General features: G+C 42.8%; 1 protein-coding gene across 1 annotated transcript in view; it reads left to right on the forward strand.

Annotated features, from left to right (window-relative positions):
• LOC121540889 (E3 ubiquitin-protein ligase NEDD4-like) overlaps positions 1 to 16,155 on the forward strand; it is a 32,548-nt gene extending 16,393 nt beyond the window's left edge. The window contains exons 6-29 of the mRNA XM_041850011.2: positions 5,663 to 5,713; positions 6,190 to 6,251; positions 6,673 to 6,769; positions 7,349 to 7,512; positions 7,780 to 7,900; positions 9,926 to 10,084; positions 10,567 to 10,656; positions 10,937 to 11,056; positions 11,263 to 11,466; positions 11,702 to 11,779; positions 11,935 to 11,989; positions 12,071 to 12,129; positions 12,279 to 12,344; positions 12,596 to 12,825; positions 13,004 to 13,125; positions 13,510 to 13,580; positions 13,722 to 13,817; positions 13,956 to 14,029; positions 14,272 to 14,332; positions 14,427 to 14,486; positions 14,583 to 14,690; positions 15,116 to 15,212; positions 15,377 to 15,449; positions 15,558 to 16,155. Coding sequence (XP_041705945.1) covers positions 5,663 to 5,713; positions 6,190 to 6,251; positions 6,673 to 6,769; positions 7,349 to 7,512; positions 7,780 to 7,900; positions 9,926 to 10,084; positions 10,567 to 10,656; positions 10,937 to 11,056; positions 11,263 to 11,466; positions 11,702 to 11,779; positions 11,935 to 11,989; positions 12,071 to 12,129; positions 12,279 to 12,344; positions 12,596 to 12,825; positions 13,004 to 13,125; positions 13,510 to 13,580; positions 13,722 to 13,817; positions 13,956 to 14,029; positions 14,272 to 14,332; positions 14,427 to 14,486; positions 14,583 to 14,690; positions 15,116 to 15,212; positions 15,377 to 15,449; positions 15,558 to 15,660 — 2,421 coding nt within the window. The 3' untranslated portion in view covers positions 15,661 to 16,155. The remainder of the gene's footprint in view (positions 1 to 5,662; positions 5,714 to 6,189; positions 6,252 to 6,672; positions 6,770 to 7,348; positions 7,513 to 7,779; positions 7,901 to 9,925; positions 10,085 to 10,566; positions 10,657 to 10,936; positions 11,057 to 11,262; positions 11,467 to 11,701; positions 11,780 to 11,934; positions 11,990 to 12,070; positions 12,130 to 12,278; positions 12,345 to 12,595; positions 12,826 to 13,003; positions 13,126 to 13,509; positions 13,581 to 13,721; positions 13,818 to 13,955; positions 14,030 to 14,271; positions 14,333 to 14,426; positions 14,487 to 14,582; positions 14,691 to 15,115; positions 15,213 to 15,376; positions 15,450 to 15,557) is intronic.
• Positions 16,156 to 20,028: the final 3,873 nt, after the last annotated feature.

Raw genomic sequence — 20,028 nt, forward strand, 5'->3', positions numbered from 1 at the left:
CCCGACTCCAGATAGTCTGGCCCGTTGTAGTACTGGCCAGTCCTATGATTTCAGATTGAACAACGTGATACTAGAGTAGCGTTCAGACATGCCAGCCATCCGCAGGCCTGGGGATCATGTTATGTAGGTAGGGGGTGTTTGGAGACGGAGCCTTTTACAGTAAAAGGATGGTGTGTTCCCTTCCTCGCGTGTCCCCCTGCTAGACCATGTTTGTAAAGCATCATGTGTCAGTCCTTCTCCCCCTCTTTATCGCTCATCCTCCCTCGCTCCATCTCCCTCTCTGCATTTAGCAGCTTGTCAAGTAAGACCTGCACCAGCAATTAGCCAGAGCTGCTACCTTTATAACAGCTGAACTCTTATATAACCTCATTTAGGACATGAGATACCCTCCGCTGCATACCTCTTGCTTAAGCCAAGCAGGTCATAAGCATCTGTGCTCCTGGTTTATGATTTATTTGAATCCAGTGATGGAGCCTTTTAGAGAAGCTCCTCTGGAAACCTAATCTGATTAACAGTTGTAAAACATGTTTATTACATTTATTCCACAGGACACCTTTGTTGACATTTTTGACTGGTAGATTCTACTTTTATTAGCTCCAATCAGTGCTTTTGCCTGGCAATAGCTTGTGCCATTTCAAGAGGACTGACTGACTGCCATATGTTCCTCTATTTTGATGCTGTTCGTCTCAAAGTAAGAGTTATCTCTGATGTAGGGGAAACTAGATACTTGAAATGCTGGTGTATGTGTAGCCTGTCAGTGGAGCGTGAAGAGAAGGTAGAAAATGGCGTGCTGCCAGAATTGTGCCTGAATTGTCCCAGTGTGGTTTAGCCACGCGGAGAGAGCTTTGTTGTTGGAATCAGAGGCGAGCCCTCATGGCCTCCCCAATGGCTACATCCCCTCCCCCCTTACTTTCTCTCTCTTTCCCACTCTCTCTTCTTCTGTCTGCCTCTCAGGGTCTCTTGCCCAACTATCGCGAGCTGACCAGATGCCTTTTGGACATTGACAAGGCTAAGCACCATGTTGATTTGAGCCCTGATACCTCACTGAGCCTGATAAGAGACCATTTCTCCTGGTCAGTCGATGCACCTTAATTCCTGTTAAGGTCTTTGGCTGTTTAAAGAGCCCAAGAGTAGCAGCCCCAGAATCATGATCAGCTCAGTGTTGTGGCCAAACACCAAGTGTAAACAAGACACCAAGCACAAGAATGAAGGAAAGGAGAATGAGATGAATGACAGTCTCCTAATGTAAACATTGAATCTCCCTAATCATGACGATCAGTCCCCAGGCACTGAAGTTCAACAGAGCTCAAAGGTCATGCTCGTTATATGCATCCCATCTGAGTGTTGTCCTGGATGATGCAAGAATGACCTGCTTTTCCTTTCAAGGTTATGTGTACAGATACTGTACAGTAGCAGAGCTGTTGGCACGCAACACTGTTTTCCAGGCTGGTTAACTACAGTAATCAGACTCTACCGAAAATGCATAGCAGGTGACCACATGCAATGTTCCCTAAAAAAGAATTAGCCACTAAGCTAATTTCAGGTCTGCTGAGCTCAAACATGAACATTGTGAAACTTCTGTGCAACTTCCGACGCGCGCGTTTACTGTGAACACTGGGGCTGTACCCGCTTTAATTTACTGTTTTAACAGTGGCCAAGTAGGCTACTGTGACTGTGACCATAATGTAGGCCTACCAGAGTGGCCTACCATAAAAAAAACAATGGAGATAATGCGTCGCATAACATTTTAACATGGAAATAGCGGTTCTATCATTCAGCCCACAGAAGCAGCCAATGTGTGGTGTTCAATGTAGGCCTGCATTCCATGAGACTTTTGAAAATAAACATGCAGGTCTTGACATTGACCTGTTTATCCACTTGTCCATCAGTTAAGGAGGTGACTGAACATGTTGTTGTTTGATGCAAGAAACCACTTTACAAAATAAAATGCATTTTTATTCCCATACCATTATTACAGAGAATCAGACAAATTATGCTACCCTCTGCCTATTGGCTACTTAGCTTATTCAAGCCTGTCTCAAAATACAACACTGTCCCTTTAAGACTCTTTACCTGACTTACTTTTCAAAGAGGGCTAGAAATGTTCATGTTTTGTGCTCTTGTAGGAAGCAATCAGTCCCAGGTACCAGCTATAACTGGGCTAATAACTCACTAACTAGCAAAGAATATGAACAAATGTACCCACGTGGCTACTGGCAATTCTCGCTTTGATCTCAAAAGAAGCGCATAATAATCGTGACCGCTCATGCTGTAAAACAGTCCAGTTCAAAGTGAACGGCACAAATCCATATATGGCAATGGTCGATTTGCCTACTGCAGCTCTGATTGCGCACCGGTCTGTGTAGAGTACGGGCCTGAGCCGTGCCAGTCAATGCAATAGAAATCCTACTCCGATGCGCTCTGCCTACAAGAAAATATCTTGCGTAGTTTTGCATACTAATTCTTGCGTAGTTCGTTTTGTTTCGGTATGTTGCATTGAAAATGACTTGCATTGATTCGATCACAATTCCCACAGTAAAGGGAAACGTTGATAGTGTTAAATAACGGGGAAAACTCTAGAAAGTTGAGTGAAGTTCTATCTCGTGCTTCTCTGCGCATGCTGATATTTCTTCTGCGTGGCAGTCCCTGGGGCGCAGCTTAGAGGGAACATTGACCGCATGTATGTTTTTGTGTTATTTGTTGGTGCATCAGAGCACCAGAACAGATTATTTTTCTAAATTGCCTTAATAAACCAAAATGATCTGTCAGAATTGTGTAATTTGTTCCCCCTGAACTCCTACCTTTTTTTATCTGGCCTGTGATCTTATCGAGATCTGAGGCAAAAATTCAAGAATGTATACAAGACCACTTGTCTTGATGGATTTAGTTTCAGTAGAGAGAATAAATAGAAAGTGAGTAGAGGGTATGGAAACAGTTTAAAGATGAGAAAGGATTATGGGATTCGTCATGTTTTCCATGTTGAGAGGCACTCATAACGTCCATGGATACGTGTATGGAAGTTTGAGCAGTACAGTATGCCTGGCTGAGCCAGTTTTTCAGCCAGCTGTGGTTTTGGGAGCTGCTACTGTAAGCGGCTTTGTTTTGTGGCTGAGTGGCTGCAGAGCAGGTGCGTCCAGACCAGAGGACCCCACATGCAGGCCCAGCTCTGTCCCCCTATGAGGTGGTTTGTTGGTAGGCTGACTCCCTCCTTGGAGCAGAAAATTGTCTTCTCCTGCACAGACCATTAACTAACTCCTTGCAGTTGAAACACTTGGCCAAAGCCATCCTTTCCCTTACATTACCATCACAACTGAGGCTTAAAAACAGAGGCTAATTGCAAAGCATTCTTCTACCTTTTTTTTTCTTTTCTTTTTTTAAGATACCGGTAAGTGGATGTTTTATCTGATAACCCTCATCAAAACAAATCACTCTGGCCTTTCTCTACCCCATAATGGCAAAGGTCTGTTCAGTAGGACCTGCACTTATTCAGAATTCTACACAACGTTTTCATTGTTTTCTATTTTCATTATTGAACTTTTCTTTTTTTAAAGGACATTCTTTATGACAAGATAATATATCCACCATACCGGGGTTCCAAAGACTGTGTGAGAGAGAGAATTCCTCTACTTTGTGGTTTGATGTTCATTTTCAACATTTGCTGTGTTTTCCTTAGAGAACCAGGGCATGGAGGAAGACGATGAGTAATATTAGTCTAGTACTTTCACATTTTGGATGGACTGTTTACTGCTCTGTTTGTGTAGAGGCCTTCCATACATTTGCGTTGTTAGAAAACCAGTTCAGACGTTAAGTAATCTACATTTAGAAACACTATACCTTTGAGGTGGACTAAATGTTTGCCTCTGCACATATGAACTTTGTTACACCTCACCAGTTATAATAATTGTTTTATCCTTTATGTATCCCATTAAATGTTGAGATATTTTAATGTCTGGAGTGTATTTGAGCCTAGCTAGGTAATGGCAATAACAAATGTTCATGTTTTATATTGTTGAGACTTTTGGTCATGTAGTGTATTTAAAACCATTTTGGGAATGGGTAGCTAGATTTACATGGAAATTAAGTTTATTTCCACCAGAAACCAATCTTGCTCCCATACACCTCTGACTTGATCAATCACACACTCCACTCTTGATCATTTTAATATGGCTGGTTTGACAGTTCGTTGAGCGATGTAAGTAAGCATGTGATTAATCCCTTAATGAGTCCCCTCTGTGATGTTCCTGAGAGAATGTCACAGAGCTCAGAGTAGCACCTTCACAAGGCTGTACATTGTGTCCCTCAACCTGGACTCCCCAAAGCCTGCTTGTCTTGGCTTCACCGCCAAGGAAAGGCATGGGGAAGGAATGAGAGGAGGAGGGGCACGGTCTATATCGGTTCATATGAACTGTCTCCATACCACTGCTGGGCAGTTTGATGTGCCGAGGGTGTTTATTTGGTCATGAAGCCGACCCGCACAACAGTGTTTTCAGTTGTTGTTGATGTTGGGAGGTGGGTGATGTATGTTGCATAGGAACATGTTTCAGTAACTGCATTATAGCAGTGGTCACATTGGAGCCTGTCTCTAGACACGTCACTCAGTCAGAATCACCTTTTCTAGAAAGGACACTGCTCCACAACTACATATTAAGGCATGTAATGCTCTAGCTATACTGTGGGCTGATAATCCCTGAATTATTCAGTACACATGTCTAATACAGTGGGTTAAAACTTGGGGTTGGGTCCCCTGAAATTGAAATGGGTTCCCCTGAGAATCTGCAATCTTATCCAACAAATTAATAACTTTTTTTCTCTTCAAATAGGTGTAGAATATAACTTCTTACACTATTACAATGTGATTAAAATTAATTATGTTGTATGCGGGATGTAAAATGTAGTGAATATGAATACACAGCATTAAAGGGATACTTTGGGATTTTGTCAATGACGCCCTTTATCTACTTCTCCAGAGTCGCATGAACTCATTGATACCATTTTTATGTCTCTGCATCCAGTATAAATGAAGTTATAGGTCGTTTCGAGAGCCAATGACATCTAGCATTAGCGCAATGACTGGAAGTCTATGGTATATACTAGCATGCTAGCACTGCAGTTACATAGACTTCCAGTCATTGCGCAAACGCTAGTTAGCAATTGCGCAAAACGCTAGTTAGCAATTGCGCAAAACGCTAGTTAGCAATTGCGCAAAACGCTAGTTAGCAACTTCCTTCAAACTGCACGCAGAGACAGACAAATGCTATCCATGAGTTCATCTGACTCTGAAGAAGTAGATGAAGGGCTTCATTGCCAGAATCCTGAAGTATCCCTTCAACTAGATATGATTTTTCCAAGTTGGGTTCCCAGCATTTTCTAATGTCAGTTTACAACTAAATCATCCATGAGGGCTGATACTGTAGTGGTGATGTAAAGGTGACTGGATCATGGAAAAGTATTTATCTATCTAGGCCAGTCATGTGGTATACTCTGTGTGTGTGTGTGACTCATACCTTTTGAGCTTGAGAGGTGTGTGTGTGTGTGTGCGCACGAGTCCGCAAACATACCCGTTACATTGTAACCACTCCCTTTTTTAAATCGACTGACTTGAATGACATGAATGACTACTGTATATGACTCCCCATTTACAATCTCTTATTTCCTTACACAGACACGTGATGACTTTCTGGGGCAGGTGGACGTACCATTACACCAGATACCGGTGAGCCTAGTGCAAGGAAATAGTTTATTTAGCACTTGCATAATGTATGTGGAAATCAATTCTCCTAAATCAACATTTCCAATCCCACGTCTAAAGGAGTAGGCTAGTCTGTGCTGTTTGGTGTTCCATGTTCTCCTTTAGATATCATTTGTTGGAGATCTGTAGACTTTACATAGTTACTTACCTGCACCCATGAACTGTCATAGGCGCACTCATGTAAACATAAACACCCTCATGTCAGAGTCTGTTCCACAACGTTGTCCATAGTTATGGAAATACAGTCCACAATGTTTGTTACTTTTTCCTATCTTTACATGGCATTTAAATTAGACCTACTATACATCGGTCCACAGTCTATACAGGGCTTGTTTACTGTTGATATATTATACAGTTACTGCATGCGTAGATGTTATACAGCAAATATCTTTATAGAGCATTTCAGCTGTTAAAATACTTTTTATTTATTTTTATTTCAGACAGAAAATCCTAACATTGAAAGGCCATACACATTCAAGGATTTTCTACTTCACCCGAGAAGGTTGGCATTATTTAATGATTATTCAAGCCGCTTATCCTTCCTGGTGTAACATGGATTTACTTTGTGACATTTTCCTTAACATTGTTATTACATTCAGTCTCTTGCCATTGCATAAATCAATTTGAATAATATCTTGAGTTTGCCTAACGTTCAATACCTTTCTTTCCTGAGGTGTATAAAGTCGCTCTGGATAAGAGAGTCTGCTAAATGACTAAAATGTAAATGTAAAATATTGATTTTACCTTGGAGAAAGCTCAAGTTCATGTTTAAGTCAGTCACAATGATAGATTGTTGGTATGACATTTATTGTGTAACTGATATTTGATACACCTAAGAGGCTCACATTACTCGCATTTAGAAAGTGCACTGTTTTCCATGTATATTTTTTGGGGGTAAGTGTTTACTTTTTGTTTTGATGCAGTCACAAATCCAGGGTCAAAGGTAATCTCCGGCTGAAGATGACCTACCTACCCAAAAACAGTTCAGAGGGTGCTGCAGAACAGACTGAAGACATGGATGTAAGACCGCCACCCACCCAACCTACCCCTGTCCTCCTGCCCTCTGTCCACCCTGACCCCCTGATATTGAATATTCCCACGCCGTCACCCCCCTCCTCCTTTGATTATACAGTGTCTAATCTATGTGCCTTGGCTGTTGCTCAGCCGGCGTGCTTCAGTATATACATGTAACAGCATATTGGTGCTCAGAGCCAGGAGAAAAGACACCAGGCTCGTTTTACCAGTGTCAAGCCAAGATGGCTGATTGCCTGCGATTTCCCTCCTGATGTAGTTATTGATAAAACCAGCCAGTCATCATTCTTGAACATGCTTAATGTAAGCACTGGCTAGGAACACCATGTCCAAAAGGCAAATCTATATTTGTCTCACCATGGGTCCATGGCCTTTGAGGAATATGCTGACATCTTCCTTAGAATGACTTGAATCCAAGCTTCAGTACAGTATGAGTCCCTATGCTTGCTACTGAATTTTCTGAGTAGTGGCCAAGACATTGTTTGACTTGAACAAACATGTAGAGGATTTGGGCAATGTTGACGTCTGCGTGTGCCGTGTTGTGTAACAGCTGTTTTTGTTGTGCAGCCTAGCTGGGAGTTTCTAGAGGGCCAGGACATGTCCGGTCCCAGGCACAATCACCTGCTGCCTGCAATGCCCCCTGGCTGGGAGGAGAGGCAGGACAACCTGGGCAGGACCTACTATGTCAACCACGAGACCAGGACCACACAGTGGCACAGGCCCATAGTACAGTAAGTCTGGGGTTATCCTGTCATGTCCTTATTCTGACAGCTTGAACTTAATCTATTTTAACACATTGGTAGTATTGGAATACGATAACACCCGGTTGGAATACGATAACACCCGGTTGGAATACGATAACACCCGGTTGGAATACGATAACACCCGGTTGGAATACGATAACACCCGGTTGGAATACGATAACACCCGGTTGGTCAAGAGATGAAAAGTTGACTGTGATCTCAGGTTGACAGAGTGTGTGTGTGTTTCCTGTATAGAGACAGCCAGGTGGAGGCAGAGCAGAGGCAGAACATCCACATGGAGGCCCAGCACGCCTTCACCGCCCGCAGGCAGATCTCCGACCAAGAGGACTCTGACAGACAACAAGAGTCTCCTGAGGTAACTTTCAAGTCAATCGAAATTCAATTCATGTATTGAAAAATTCACATTGAAGTTAAATGACACTTTAAATTCATAAATGTAATTACAATTCTCCTGAATTGGCTATTGAAATGGAGACGAGACTGTTCTATCCTTTTGCGGTCTCTGGTACGATTATGAAACAACCGTACATGGTGTGCGGTCTAATTATACGACCTGTCCTACCTAAGATATATACAGTGGGCTCCAAAATTACTTGCACCCCTGACTGGCAATGCACAAACAATACTTAAAAGAATATAAACAATATAATTATAGAGAAACTCAAAGTACCAATGTGAGAAATACTGTGATATATTAATCTTCCAATGGAACCCACCAAAATTATTTATTGATTTAATTAAAAATCAATGTCCTCCAAATCAAGGTTTCACAATTAATGGCACCCTTAAAGATTATTGTAAATAACATCTACCAAAATTAATCCATTAATTAAATTCCACTTATTTAAGTCTTAAGGAACTATATTGAGCCATTACATCACTTCCTGTTTCACTAGGGTATAAAAATGAGGTAACGCATGCAATATCCCTTTGTCGTCCAACACCATGAAGAAAACAAAAGAACTGGCAGTTCAAAGAGACAGATGGTTGTAGACATTCATAAATCTGGTAATGGCTACAAGAAGATCCACAAACGATTGAATATACCACTGAGCCCTGTCAGGACAATTATTAAAACATTTAAAAGAAATGGAACAGTTGAAAACCTCACGGGTAGAAGGACGCAAATGCATTTTGCCCCCCAGGATAGGGAGGAGGATGGCATAATGAATTCCACCAAGTATCAGGCAATTTTGGCTGACAATCTGGTTGCCTCTGCCAGAAGGCTGGGACTTGGCCGTAGGTGGACTTTCGAACAACACAATGACCCAACACATCCAGATCCATGCAGAAATGTTTCTGTGACAACAAAATTTACATTTACGTCATTTAGCAGACGCTCTTATGAGTGCATACATTATTATTTATTAATTTTTTCATTCTGGACCCCTGTGGGAATCGAACCCACAACCCTGGCGTTGCAAACGCCATGCTCTACCAACTGAGCTACATCCCTGCCGGCCATTCCCTCCGCTACCCTGGACGACGCTGGGCCAATTGTGCGCCGCCCCATGGGTTTCCCGGTCGCGGCCAGCTACGACAGAGCCTGGATTCGAACCAGGATCTCTAGTGGCACAGCTAGCACTGCGATGCAGTGCCTTAGACCACTGCGCCACTCGGGAGGTTAAAATCAATGTTCTGCCATGGCCATCTCAGTCGCCGGACCTCAATCCAATCGAAAATCTGTGGACTGAGTGAGGGATCTTGAAAGGATCTACATAGAGGAATGGTCCAAAATCCCTCCAAATGTGTTCCTTAACCTTGTCAAACATTACAGGAAAAGAATCCATGCTCTTGTCCTTGCCTGAGGTACTAAATGAGGAGTGCCAATAATTATGAAACCTTGATTTTGGTGACATTTATTTTGTATTAAATAATTGTATGATTTTGGTTGGTTCCATTGAAACATTAATAAAGTACTGTATTTTTCACATGTTGGTATTTTGAGTTTATCTCTAATTATATTGTTTATAATTTTTTAAGTATTGTTTGTGCATTGCCAGTCAGGGGTGCCAGTAATATTGGAGCCCACTGTAGGCCCAGACCTATAAGGACCATATCTTAGGACCATGTGGTCTGGTCCTAGCCCCTCTCTTTAGAAGCTGCTAGCCGAGCAAATGACTAAATGTCAGGATAGTCCAGAGTGGCCCTTAACAAGTTCAGGATCAGGGTGTTCCTCGAAGTGCTAAAAAAAAAGTTGCCCAACTGAAACCATATCACATGTCAGTTTTGGGTAATAACGTCACTCCATGCCAGAACAAGCAGGCCAGAACTGTTTTTAGTTGATAGCCAGATGAGAAAACAATGACGTAACACTATCAAGACATCCTTCAGAACAGATGGTAAACTCTTCATGTGTCTTGTTTCCTGTCTGCTCCAGAGCTGGGAGATCATAACAGAGGATGAGTCCACCTTGTACAACAGCCAGCGCTCCCCCCCTCCACCCCACTCCCCCCTGGAGTTTCACAACTTCTGTGATGAGCTGAGTCGCCTCCAGGCCTCGGGGGTCACATCCAGCAACCGACGCACCTCCCTCCAGGTGAATAATTTACTGGCCAGCGCTGACCGGGCTCCCGTTACCAATTGACCGACACCCAAAGCCAGACTGGGGAAACGCTTCCTGAACAGGGTCCTTCCACAGTTCCAGGAAGGGACTGAAACACACGTTATATCTTGTGTTATAACAACACAGCTATAATCAGTCCCAGGTTTCCGCTGTGATTTTTGTGACATGCAAAAATTGATTTTGCGACGTTAATTCTGAGATTTTACATGGCAATATGCGTGGTTTTTATCTTTGTGGCTTGATTGAACCATATTATGCAGTAAATGTGCACTGCTGATTGGTTGAAATTGCAAGCCCTCGCATAATATCGTTGACAAAAATGCAATTGCGGAATCCTGGAGGAACTGTAATATATTAGTATTAGATGGGTATTAGTGCCTGTCTAGAGCTGGAGAGTATGTGCCTATTAACACGTGTATCGGTAATGACTGTGGTTTCTGTCTTGCTCTCTTCAGCTGCAGGGCCCTTCCAGTCATTCAAGTCACTCCAGCCGCAGAGGCAGCGCCCAGACTCTGACAGTAGAGGAGCACCCTGTTCATCCTGTGGTGTGTTACATTCTGTGAATCCCCTCCGCCCTCACACAAACACACACCGCAGCACAGGGAAGCACAACACTCCTGTATGACAGCAGTATATGTGGGATAGGGTCATCTGAGCTTTAGCATGAAAGCGTGGCTTGATGTAAGGACGGTGTGAGAATACGGTCATCAGGTTTGAGCACGTAGCTCAGTGATTCAGAGGGATGTTGTTCTATTCACTGACCTTGAGGTATTGTTGTATGGATTGTTTGATGCCTCCTCTCTCTCTCTTTCTATTGTTCAATAGTTGTTAGCAACATCAGCGGGGCTGCCTCCAGGCTGGGAGGAGAAGCAGGATAGTAAGAGCAGACCCTACTACGTCAATCACAACAGCAGGATAACCACTTGGACACGGCCACTCATCCAGGTAGGCTCCATTCCTCCTCTCTCGCTCGCTCTTTCTCTCGCTCTATCTCAAACCACAGTGCACTAAAGAAGTATTCAAAGGAATGTGAAAAGCCCATCAGGACCCACTTAACTTGTGTAGATATATAATGTTGATGTAGGATCCAGTCCACCCTCCTATTGAGCATATCAATAGTGTTATTCTTCATCTCTCCTTCCATGGTCCAGATAACGTCAGAGGCAGCAGCTCAGGCTGTTCTGTCCCAGAGCTCCACGGTGTACCAGCCCCCCATGCTGTCTCCTGAGGGCTCCCCCCAGCACTCCCCCGGCTCACAGAGGGAGTGTGGCTTAATGCCGGCAGGCTGGGAGGTCCGCAGCGCCCCCAACGGAAAACCCTTCTTCATCGACCACAACACTAAGACCACTTCCTGGGTGAGAGAGCAAGCACCTGCATACCGCCCCTCTTAAAAGGACATATATGTCGTTTTTCTTGATCAGGTCACATGATCATGTCAAATGGTCAAGAAATACCCCCAGGCCCTACCTATAGGGTCTAGTCACGCATCACCATGGCCAGAATGACCAGTTATCCACTGGACAATACTGCCATTCTCACTGCTCCTTCCTGTTTGTGTGACTTATTTCCTGTTTATCTGGCTGTGAACAGGAAGACCCCAGGTTGAAGATTCCTGTGCACATGAGGAGGAGACCTTCGCTAGACCCAACTGACCTCGGGCCAATGCCGGTAAGCTTTACAATGACATCATACCCAATAATAGCATTCTAGGAAGGCAATTAGCAGCCCAATGTGATGAGCCTCTTAAAGTAGAAAATTGCTGAGTGAATGGTTGATTTTAAGGGGGAAATGATGGTGTGAGTAATGTTTGTGCTATCCCTTAGCCTGGCTGGGAGGAGAGGGTCCACAGTGATGGGAGGATATTCTACATAGATCACAGTATGTATGACGTACTACAATTTGTCAAAATGAGTGAAAAACGCCTCCTACCAATACTGAATTTATCTGATGTATTTTCAGACACGAAGAACACACAATGGGAAGACCCCAGACTGCAGAATTCAGCCATAACTGGACCAGTAAGTACAGATGATATATTTAAAAAGCTATAGATAGAGATTTTTTTTTGGGGGGGGTCAGGTTCTCCAGGTTGTCCATAAAACCGCACAATTGGTCATGTTCATAATTGATTTCCGGTCATTGGATCTCCCATCCTTGTCTATTCTAGGCTGTGCCTTACTCCAGAGACTATAAACAGAAGTATGAATACTTCCGGAAGAAGCTGAAGAAACCGGTAAGCATGGTTTTTCCCAAAACAGGGAATCATTGTAATTACTGAAGGCCTTATGCTCTTAATGTTCTGTAATTACAGCAAACCTCACAAATAGGTCAGACATACAGCACATTCACACTGTAAAAACCTATCTTGTCTTTCTCTCAATCATCCTCACAATATATTCTATGTCATTTAGTCCAGCTACATCCCCTGACCTGATGTCACCTCAGGAAGTCCACTCACTCAGCATGCTCTATCTCCATTTCCAGGCTGACATCCCCAACCGCTTTGAGATGAAGCTCAGGCGGAACGCCGTGCTGGAGGACTCCTACAGACGTATCCTGTCAATCAAGAGGGCCGACTTCCTGAAGGCGCGGCTGTGGGTGGAGTTTGAGGGAGAGAAGGGCCTGGATTACGGGGGCGTGGCCAGGGAGTGGTTCTTCCTCATCTCCAAGGAGATGTTCAACCCCTATTATGGGTTGTTTGAGTATTCTGCCACGTGAGTCTATTTCAATGTGTTAGAATTCCATTTTCAGGCGCTCAATGGGGCCATTAGTGAATAACATCTCTGACAGCGTTATGAATCATTTTAATGACGGGATATGTTCTGGAATGGATCAGAGAAGGATTTGGACGAGCTGTATTGTTAAGTTTCTCCTCTGCCTGTTCTGTGTCAGTGACAACTATACTCTGCAGATCAACCCCAACTCAGGCCTCTGCAATGAGGACCACCTGTCCTACTTCACGTTCATTGGCCGTGTGGCAGGCATGGCTGTCTACCATGGCAAGCTGCTGGACGGTGAGTCTCGCTGCTGGTGATTTCACTCATAAACTTTGTCTGTTTAATAGAGCATTCATTTGTCTAATAGTAGTGTGACATGAGTGTGTGTGTAGAGAAACTAAGAGCTGAGGACGGCTCTAGGCTAGTGCCACAAGGATTAGGTGTGTTATTATTATTATTTTTTTTTTTGTCATTTAGCAGACGCTCTTATCCAGAGCGACTTACAGGAGCAATTAGGGTTAAGTGCCTTGCTTAAGGGCACGTCGACAGAATTTTCACCTAGTAGGCTCGGGGATTAGAACCAGCGACCTTTCAGTTACTGGCACAACGCTCTTACCCACTAAGCTACCTGCCGCCCTGTTATGTGTGTGCTGAACAGATCCTGACGTTATTTTTTTCTAGCCTTCTTCATCAGGCCTTTCTACAAGATGATGTTGCAGAAGCCCATTACTCTACAGGACATGGAGTCTGTGGTAGGTGCCTAATACTACTGTCTAGGTTACGTTCACATCTTCCCATCACCTAATCAGATAGTAGAGACATTATACATCAGGCATCTGAAACCGCAGTGTTTCACCATAAGAGGTAATGGTGTTTGTGTTTTGTTATTTCAGGACAGTGAGTACTTCAACTCCCTGAAGTGGATATTGGAGAATGACCCAATAGACCTTGATCTGAGGTTCACCATAGACGAAGAGCTCTTTGGACAGGTGGGACCTGCTTCCAATTTGTTGTTTGACAGAAGTATTTTCTGCTCTTTCTTGTGCCTATTGAGTGAAGGGTTTAAAGTGGATGCTAAGTGGTACTTGGGTATCAGTCATGCTGACATCACATTTCTTCCTATTTAGACACACCAGCATGAGCTGAAGCCAGGAGGATCTGAAATAGTAGTCACCGACGACAACAAGAAGGAATACATCCAGTAAGCACCAGAGCCCTCTGCTGGTAGAAAGAGGAAACACGCCTCATACCCACTGCCATGTAGGGCTGTTCCACTGGTTACCTGTAGGTGACCCACAAGTCACATATTTGGCCTTCGAAGGGTTTGCAAATTGACAGTGAAACCACCACCCACCACCACATAATGTCTGCATCATTAGATAACTTATAAATTATTAGGGCTTTTGAATGCTTCCATTTCAAAGTAAACATTTTCTTTGTCAGTCTTGTCATGCAGTGGAGGTTCGTGAACAGGATACTGAAGCAGATGACCGCATTCAAGGAGGTAAACACTAGGTTTTAGCGATATGTTTTGATTGAGTTGTGATAAGATTTAAAGAAAAGGTTGACTTATTGCATGTTCCTCTCTCTTGTCTTAGGGATTCTATGAGTTGATACCCCAGGATCTCATCAAGATCTTCGACGAGAATGAGCTGGAGGTGGGTGTCATTCCTATCACTCTGAAATGTATGCATGACTGATACGCTGTCTTTCCAGAGCATTGTGTGATGTTCTATCTGCTTTTTTCTCTTTAGCTACTGATGTGTGGCCTGGGAGATGTGGATGTGAACGACTGGAGGGAGAACACCAAGTACAAGAATGGCTACTGTCCCAACCAGCCTGTCATCCTGTGGTTCTGGAAGGTAAGAGGACACTACCACTAGAGCAAAAGCCTCTGGACTCTGTAATGTTTTCGTTAGGGATGCACGATTTACCAGTGACCATATCGGTATCGGATGATAATTGCTTAAAAATATTATATCGACATCGGTCCGATGTGGAGACAAAGGCCTGTGATTGGGGCTGAAATGTATCTGCTATTAGCTGCGGAGACAAACTGAGCGGTCTGTAGAAAAACTCTTCCTATGAATTTGGCTTTAGCGGTCAAATGGTTTGAGCTATTATCTATTATTAGCCCATTCCTGAAAGCGAAGACTCCCAGGAACACGTTGGATATCGGTAAATATCTGATATCGGCCCAGAATTTCCACATCGGTGCATCCTTAGTTTTTTTGGTGAATTCTCAATATTCATTACAACTACTTGACTGATATTTTGTCCTTCTCAGACTGTTCTGCTGATGGATGCAGAGAAGCGTATCCGCCTGTTGCAGTTTGTGACTGGCACCTCCCGGGTCCCAATGAACGGCTTTGCAGAGCTCTACGGTGAGTCCTCTTCTCTACTTCTCTGTATGAAGACTCTTTTGTATAATACAGTGTACAAAGATTGATATGAACTTTGAAACATGGATTCTGAGTTGTGACCAGAGGTGTTTCTGTTTGTATATGATTCTCTCCTCCTAATCTTGTTTTATGTTGTGAAATCGCAGGGTCTAATGGACCACAGCTGTTTACCATTGAGCAGTGGGGAACACGAGACAAACTACCTAGAGCCCACACATGGTGAGTAACTAACAATACAGCAGTTTGGCTAATAGTCCTACCGGATTACTGCAACAAATGTTCATTTGAACTCTTGTTGTTGATTTGGTTTTGCTTTACCATTTTCAGCTTCAACCGGCTGGACCTGCCTCCCTATGAGTCGTTTGAGGAGCTGAGGGAGAAGCTGCACATCGCCATAGAGAATGCACAAGGCTTTGATGGAGTGGATTAGGGGAGTGGCGCAGATGTTAAAATGGCAGTTACTGCCAGTGAACTGAGGGCTAGCACCAAGTTATGTGCCGTAGTTCTGTTTGATGCTGATAAAACACATCATATTCAGGTCCAGACCTGAACTCCCAACAGCCTGAGAGGATGGAGAACAATCACAGAGAGGAAAGTATTTGGTGCTCCTCTCTCCTGCACAGTGGAAGGGATGGATGACGAGTGAAAATCACTTCTTAAGTCATTCTTGGTCTGTGACGTTTACAAATTGTGTTTTTTGTGTCTTGTAAATATGTATGTATACTTAAACCAGATCTATATACAATTTATCAAATGCATTATAGCATACAGATATTATTGTTCATCTATGATAAACATTCTATCATGAGGAGATTGAAATTGGACTTCGATATACATTACCGTATATACACTGGTGTCGAAAGCGTTCCACAGGGATGCTGGCCCATGTTGACTCCAATGCTTCCCACAGTTGTGTGAAGTTGGCTGGATGTCATTTGAGTGGTGGACCACGGGAAACTGTTAAGCGTGAAAATCCAAGCAGCGTTGCAGTTCTTGAAACAAGCCGGTGCGCCTGGCACCTACTACCAACCATACCCCGTTCAAAGGCAATTAAATATTTTGTTTTTCCCCATTCACCCTCTGAATGGCACACATACACAATCCATGTCTGAATTGTCTCGAGGCTTAAAAATCCTTCTTTAACCTGTCTCCTCCCCTTCATCTACACTGATTGAAGTGGATTTAACAAGTGACATCAATAAGGGATCATAGCTTTCACCTGGATTCACCTGGTCAGTCTGTCATGGAAAGAGCAGGTGTTCATAATGTTTTGTACAATCAGTGTATGTGTCTGTGGAATGGACAGGGAATACACCTTTGTATAGCTTACTGAGGAAATCATAGAACTGACATTAGACTCCATTGAAAAAAACATGTTGCCGTTGCCCTCTCATTCTTGCACACACACACACACACACACACACTTGCAAAATATGCGTTTCTTCTGCTGTTTTTTATTCAGTGATGGATGTATAATTTTCTATTCCGCTATTCCAGGGCTCTCAACCCTGTTCCTGGAGAGCTTCCCTCCTGTAGGTTTTTGCCTCCAACCCCATTTGTAACTAACCTGATTCAGTTTATCAAACAGCTAATTCATATAATCAGGAGCGCTAGACTAGGGTTGGACTGAAAACCTACAGGATGGTAGGTCTCCAGAAACAGGGTTGGAGAGCCCTGCTCTATTCATGGGTGTTAAAGAGCAGTACAATACTCAATTTTTTGGAGTACATTTATTTTTTTCAAATTGCTCTATGTAATAACTGTTGAATTAATATCAAGAAATTGATGATACTATCATTCTCAAAGATTTCTGCGAATGTCTTTCTTTTTGCCTTTGATTTTCTTGAGGGAATTGACTGTACATATGCAGTGGTGTGCTCTATCAAAGAATGTATTGTATGAATGGTAGAAAACACATGTTTACACTATCTGGTATGTTTACAGATTGTTGATGAAGGAAAATATGGTATTTTTCATTTCTCTTAAATCAAAATTTTATACTTGTGCTTTTATAAGGTAAAGCACTTTGTTAAAAATAATTATAAAAGTCTTAGTGTCTTGATTTTGGCCAAACTATCAATTTCAGAATGCATACATTGAGTATGATTTCATGCTAATAATCCTCTGCTTTTAAGTGACTTGAGTACATTTTACTTGCCATGGAAGAAAAAAGCACAGTCTTTCCTTTCACTGGTAATTTAGACTTAAATTACAATGCCTTCATTTGTAATGTATCATAAATTTGATCATCCAAATCTTTTGAGATGTTCTTATCCTTTAGTTGAATGGATATGCTGTTAACATCTGATACTGTATAATTCATTATTTTAAGATAGATACGTCATTTATATATTATATCAGTATGTCAGAACCGTCATTCTGACAACTGTAACTGCATTTTTTATCAACGATTTAATGAAATAAAACTTCTGTATCTTGTTGAAAACATATTTTGATGTTTTGATTGTGTATGCCAAAGTAAATGGCGGCATATTTAGAAAAACGAATAAATGGAAAATGCCACCTAATGTTGTATTCTCCTTTCATATTATACTGAACAAAGATATAAACCCAACATGTAAAATGTTGGTCCCATGGTTCATGAGCTGCGCCCCTGCCCAGTCGTGAAATCCATAGATTAGGGCCTAATTTATTTATTTCAATTGACAGATTTCCTTATATGAACTGTAACTCAGTAAAATCTTTGAAATTGTTGCATGACGCGTTTATATTTTTGTTCAGTATAGTTGTTCGATATCTACCAGCCAGAGGGTAACCTTTATTCTGCACCTTTTGAGGACAGAATTTGCCTATTTTAAGACTTGTTAATTTCTCAAGACACGCAGCTCTTTACTATTCAGTATGTGCCATGGGATCTTTAAGTCAACTGTGCAATAAGCACATTTTTTTAAATTATCCACCTTTAAAAATAGCTTTTTCCCGTCACTGGGATACAGAGATTTTGTTTGACCACAATTAACACTGCCTACATATTAGCTGTGTTCGAGCGCATCAAATCAGTGATGCATTGTTAGTCAATTCGGACTAATTCTAAACCCTAACTTAATGTCCACCTCCCAGTTCAACCCTAACCCTAGCCTCAATCCTAACCCTAGCTTTATGTCCGCACCCTGGCTCAACCATAACCCTAGCTATGACTTTATGTTCAACCCTAATCTTGGTATATCATATTTTTATCCTACTTTTCTCTTTGGACGCGTAAGGTGCTGGAGTTCAGCTCCGCCTAGCTCTCCCTTTGACCCAAAATGCAGGAGCCTGTCCTGTTAGCTTCGGCCCAAATTAACCACTGGCTGTAATGCAGATTCCTTCCAGTGGGTAGCATTGAAACACTTGACGGTTGATCATCACACTTGCACAGTTTACACATTGTTACAATGTTAGGATGCAGTTGTTAGGTGGTGTCACAGAAGCTTGATCATTTTATAGACAGCTCATTGGTCTGATCATACATTAGGCTATTTGTTGATTTGTTGATTCACATAGTCTTTCAAGCAATCTGTAACTTTCAAGTAACTAACTTTCAAGTTCCCTCTACAAATTTTACAACCTTCACTTGGTAAAGCAGATAACTAGACGTAGATGCCAACTTATTACAAGCGTCTACTTCCCTTCTCTGTTTGTTTGCATCTCAAGTGAGTCAGTGGTGCAAATAATTATGCACGTTATGCATTAAATGTTGAGGTTTAGGCATTAACATAAGCGCTGTGATACACACTACTAGTTCCACAGATGAGAGCGCCAGCTGTTCCGGACGACTGTGTGATCACGCTCTCCATCCACAGATGACTCAATCGCACTCCACACTGCCCTTTCCCACCTGGACAAAAGGAATACCTATGTGAGAATGCTGTTCATGCTGACTACAGCTCAGTGTTCAACACCATAGTGACCACAAAGCTAATCACTAAGATAAGGACCCTGGGACTAAACACCTCCCTTGTAGACAACCCCTTTTCCCCCTCAGGAGACTGAAAAGATTTGGCATAGGTCCCCACGTCCTCAGAGTTCTACAGTTGCACCATCGAGAGCATCCTGACCGGTTGCATCACCGCCTGGTATGGCAACTGCGCGGCATCCAACTGTAAGGCGCTACAGAGGGTAGTGCGTACGGCACAGTACATCACTGGGGCCAAGCTTCCTGCCATCCAGGACCTATATGCTTGGCAGTGTCAGAGGAAGGTCCAAAAAATTGTCAAAAGCTCCAGTCACCGAAGTCATAGACTGTTCTCTCTGCTACCACACGGCAAGCGGTACCAGAGCGCCAAGTCTAGGTCCAAAAGGCTCCTTAACAGCTTCTACCCCAAAGCCATAAGCCTGCTGAACAATTAATCAAAAGGCCACCCGGACTATTTACGTTGACCCCCCCCCCCCCACCCCCCCCCGTTGACACTGCTGCTACTAGCTGTTTATTATCTATGCGTAGTCACTTTACCCCTACCTACATGTACAAATTACCTCGACTAACCTGTACCCCCACACATTGACTTGGTACCGGTACCCCCTGTATATAGCCTCGTTATTGTTATTTTATTGTTACTTTTTATTTTATTTTCAACTTTAGTTTATTTAGTAAATATTTAACTCTATTTCTTGAACTGCATTGTTGGTTAAGGGCTTGTAAGTAAGCATTTCACGGTAAGGTCTACACCTCTTGTATTCAGCGCTTGTGACAAATAAGATCGGATTTGATTTGAATAAGCTAAGAAGCTTTAAAATCTGTTCTCGGCAGTCAACACAAGTAAGTGAATGGAAGGCATCCCCTCTAAAGCAGGCAGGG

This window comes from Coregonus clupeaformis, unplaced genomic scaffold (assembly GCF_020615455.1).
Source record: "Coregonus clupeaformis isolate EN_2021a unplaced genomic scaffold, ASM2061545v1 scaf1263, whole genome shotgun sequence".
In the NCBI taxonomy this organism is placed as follows: domain Eukaryota; kingdom Metazoa; phylum Chordata; class Actinopteri; order Salmoniformes; family Salmonidae; genus Coregonus; species Coregonus clupeaformis.